At 38.8% G+C, this 3,353-nt stretch overlaps 1 protein-coding gene across 1 annotated transcript; it reads left to right on the plus strand.

The window, feature by feature from the left end:
- Positions 1–286: 286 nt before the first annotated feature.
- On the plus strand, positions 287–1,595 carry LOC147494798 (uncharacterized). The gene is made up of 4 exons (XM_086568246.1): positions 287–372; positions 484–967; positions 1,079–1,267; positions 1,329–1,595. The coding sequence occupies exons 1-4, from the start codon at positions 287–289 to the stop codon at positions 1,593–1,595; spliced, it is 1,026 nt and encodes a 341-aa protein (XP_086424372.1).
- The last annotated feature ends 1,758 nt before the right edge of the window (positions 1,596–3,353 follow it).

Consider the following 3,353-nt stretch of genomic DNA (forward strand, 5'->3'; position numbering starts at 1 on the left):
CTCAAGCATCAGAACAATGGTGAATGCTCCAAAGATGCTAGGGGTTCTAAAAGCGGTTATGGTGGTGATGAAATCTCAAGTGGTGCAAGTGGGGAATCAAGTAGCAGTAGAGGTCTGTGTGGTCCTCCTCTAGGGTTAGCGGTGGTTTTCCCCAAACAGCTGCCTCTTAAGAAAGGATACACGCCTGGAATTGCCGGGGAATAGGTTCCTCCACGGCAATTCAAAATCTAAAGGATCTTTTAAAGGGCAACACCAACCTAATATTATTTGCTTGTCTGAAACAAAAATGGGGAAAAGTAGGATCAGTATGTTGAGTAAGGTGATCAAGTACGATAACTTTTTCTGTGTTCCGACTTATGGGCTTAGAGGTGGGTTAGCTTTTCTCTAGAGAACGGGAGTCAATCTGGAAGTGCTAAGAGCTACTGCAAACCAAATAACAGGTAAACTATCTGAGTATAATAGTTTTACTCCTTGGTATTTTAGTTTTGTTTATGGTGAACCTAATGCTAATCTTAAGCATAGATTTTGGAATGAACTAAGAGAAAGTGCGCTTTTTATACCTGGCCCTTGGATTTTATTTGGAGATTTTAATGTCATAAGATCTCTAGATGAAAAAGTAGGGGGCAGGTCCATTTTTACAAATTGCATGATTGAGTTCAATAATTTGATTAATGATCTGGGTCTGATAGATCTGAGATATAAAGGCCCCAAGTTTACTTTGAATAATAGCAGAAAAGTAAAAGATAACATCCTTGAAAGGCTTGATCGTGCCCTTGCCACAGCTGATTGGATGGATCTTTTTCCAAGTATGGTGGTTAAAAATATGGTTAATGCTATCTCGGACCATTTATCTTTATTGATTAATCTTAAGCCTAAGGTGGAGAATGCGGATAGGCCTTTCAGATTTTGTGATATGTGGCTTAAGGATGATTCCTGTAAGCCTATTATAGATAAGGCTTGGAATGAGGTAACTCATGATCTGCCTGATTTGAAAGTCATCCACAAGTTAAAAAATACTAAGCAAAGTCTAAAAACTTGGAATAAAAAAGTGTTTGACAATATTTTTCATAATATTAAGAGGATTCAAAAAGATCTGGATAGAGTTCTTCAGAAAGCTTTCACCCCTACTAATCATGAGAAAGCTAAAAAGCTTAAAGCTAGCTTGTTTGATTGGTATGAAAAGGAGAAAAGGTTCTGGAAACAGAAGTCTAGCCAGCATTGGATTAAAGATGGAGGAAGGAATACAAAGTTCTTTCACCTGTCTACTGTTTATAGAAGAAGAAAAAAAAAATATTGATAAGATTAAGGATAATGAGGGTATTTGGAAGGAAGATGGACAGGAGGTGGGTCTAGCTGTTAAAGAATATTTTGATAATATTTATGCTTCTGATAATCCTACTAGTAATTATAACATCCTTAATCTGTTCTCTCCCTGCATTACTGATAGAGAAAATGAGATTCTCTGCTTGCCCCACTGGGGAAGATATCTGAAATGTGGTGAAAAAGATGGGGCACCTTCTATCAGCAGTGTTGGGATGTTATTGGATCCTCTATTATTGATTGTGTTAGAAATTTTTTCAATCAAGGTTGTATGAATCCTAGTTTTAATGAAACTTTTATTGCTTTAATACCAAAAATCTCTAATCCTGATCACATGTCTAAGTTTAGACCTATTAGTTTATGTAATTTATGCTATAAGATAATTGCTAAGATTTTGGCTAATAGACTTAAGGTTCATATAAACAAGATTGTCTCTCATTTCCAAGGAGCTTTCATAAAAGGTAGAAGTATAGGGGATAATATTGGCCTAGCTGGTGAGATTTTCCATAATATGAAGCATATGAAAACTAAAAATGGTTTTGTTGCCCTGAAAATGGATATGGCCAAAGCTTATGATAGAGATGAGTGGTCCTTCATAGATAACATTTTCCAAAATTTGGGGTTTAGTGATAAGTGTAGACTCCTCATCTCCCAATACCTCTACTGTTTCTTATAGAGTGTTGTTGAATGGTTCTCCCCTCGAGAAGTTCAATCCTGACAGGGGTCTTAGACAAGGAGATCCTCTCTCCCCTTACCTTTTTATTCTGGTATCTGAAGCTTTATCTAGAATAATAGCAAAGGCTAAGAGCAATGAGGATATTTATGACATTAAGATCAAAAGGAATGCTCCCCCATTACTCACCTCCTTTATGCTGATGATCTTATCTTGTTCACTAAAGCTAATCTGGCTGAAAGTAGAAAGCTTAAGAGCATCCTTGAGGAATATAATAGTGCAAAGCTTCTAGACAAAAGATAAATTATGGAAGGTCTAGTATTTTCTGTAGTAAAAACGTTCATAATATGCATAGTAAGATTTTGAAAAGATTTTGGAAAATGAGATTCTTTGAAAAAAAATATAAGTATCTGGGGGTTCCTACTGTCCTTTCCCATAAGAAGAAAGAGGACTTTGATTACCTTGTTGATAAAGTTCACAGTAAGATTAAGGGGTGGAGAGCAAAAGTCCTTGCTCAAGCTGGGAGGACTACCCTCATACAAGCAGTAGCCCAGGCAACACCTTTTTTTGCGATGGCCACATACAAGCTCCCTCAATCTACTTGTCAGAAGATAAATAGAGCTTGTAGAAATTTCTGGTGGCATGGTCAGGAAGACAGTAACAGCATCCACACCATTGGGTGGGATGACATATGCAAACCCAAGGCCTTGGGAGGCCTAGGGTTAAGGAAAGCTAGTGATATGAACAAGGCTATGCTTGTAAAGATGGCCTGGAAAGCTATTAATGATAACACTTCGATCTATATGGGCTAAAACTTTCCTAGCTGCTTATGGGAAGAAATGGTTTGATATAAAAGTAGAACCCCCTCCTAGGGCCTCTTGGTTCTGGAAAGGAATCCATAGAACTGCCAGGATATCCTTCTAGGGATAATTTGGAGCATTAGAAAGGGGGACAAGGTTAATATCATGAAGCAGTCTTGGATCCTCCTTAATGATGCCCCTATTACTTTGGGAGAGGTGTTACCAGGCAGACCAGACCTTGAGGACCTCAGTGTGAGGGACTTGATGCTAAGGGATGACACTGGGTGGGACTACCACAAGGTCGAAAGGTTGTTTCCACTTGAGATAGCACACGTTATTAAGCAAGTGGTGATCAGACCCTCCAGTCTGGCAAGTGACAAAGGTAGATTGGGGGTGGCACCGGGGAATGGTAGACTCGCTTTCCATGCTGGCCCTCCATGCTGGATCAGAAGTTGTAGTTCTATGCTTAGAAACATAAAAAGCTATGCAATCTTGCAGCATGTTTGAAAGCCTGTAGGTAGCATCATGCATGCTTTGTGCTCCGTACCTTTCCGTCAGTA

This window comes from Coptis chinensis, chromosome 6, assembly GCF_015680905.1.
Source record: "Coptis chinensis isolate HL-2020 chromosome 6, ASM1568090v1, whole genome shotgun sequence".
Classification (NCBI taxonomy): Eukaryota; Viridiplantae; Streptophyta; class Magnoliopsida; order Ranunculales; family Ranunculaceae; genus Coptis; species Coptis chinensis.

What these genes read in the sequence shown, in the direction of transcription:
- LOC147494798 (XM_086568246.1), top strand. Translation starts at nt 287, where the DNA reads ATGGGGAAAAGTAGGATCAGTATGTTGAGTAAGGTGATCAAGTACGAT. An exon ending in TAGATAAGGCTTGGAATGAG is followed by an intron (nt 968 to 1,078) that starts GTAACTCATGAT and finishes CATAATATTAAG; the next exon opens with AGGATTCAAAAAGATCTGGA. An exon ending in AGTTCTTTCACCTGTCTACT is followed by an intron (nt 1,268 to 1,328) that starts GTTTATAGAAGA and finishes GGTATTTGGAAG; the next exon opens with GAAGATGGACAGGAGGTGGG.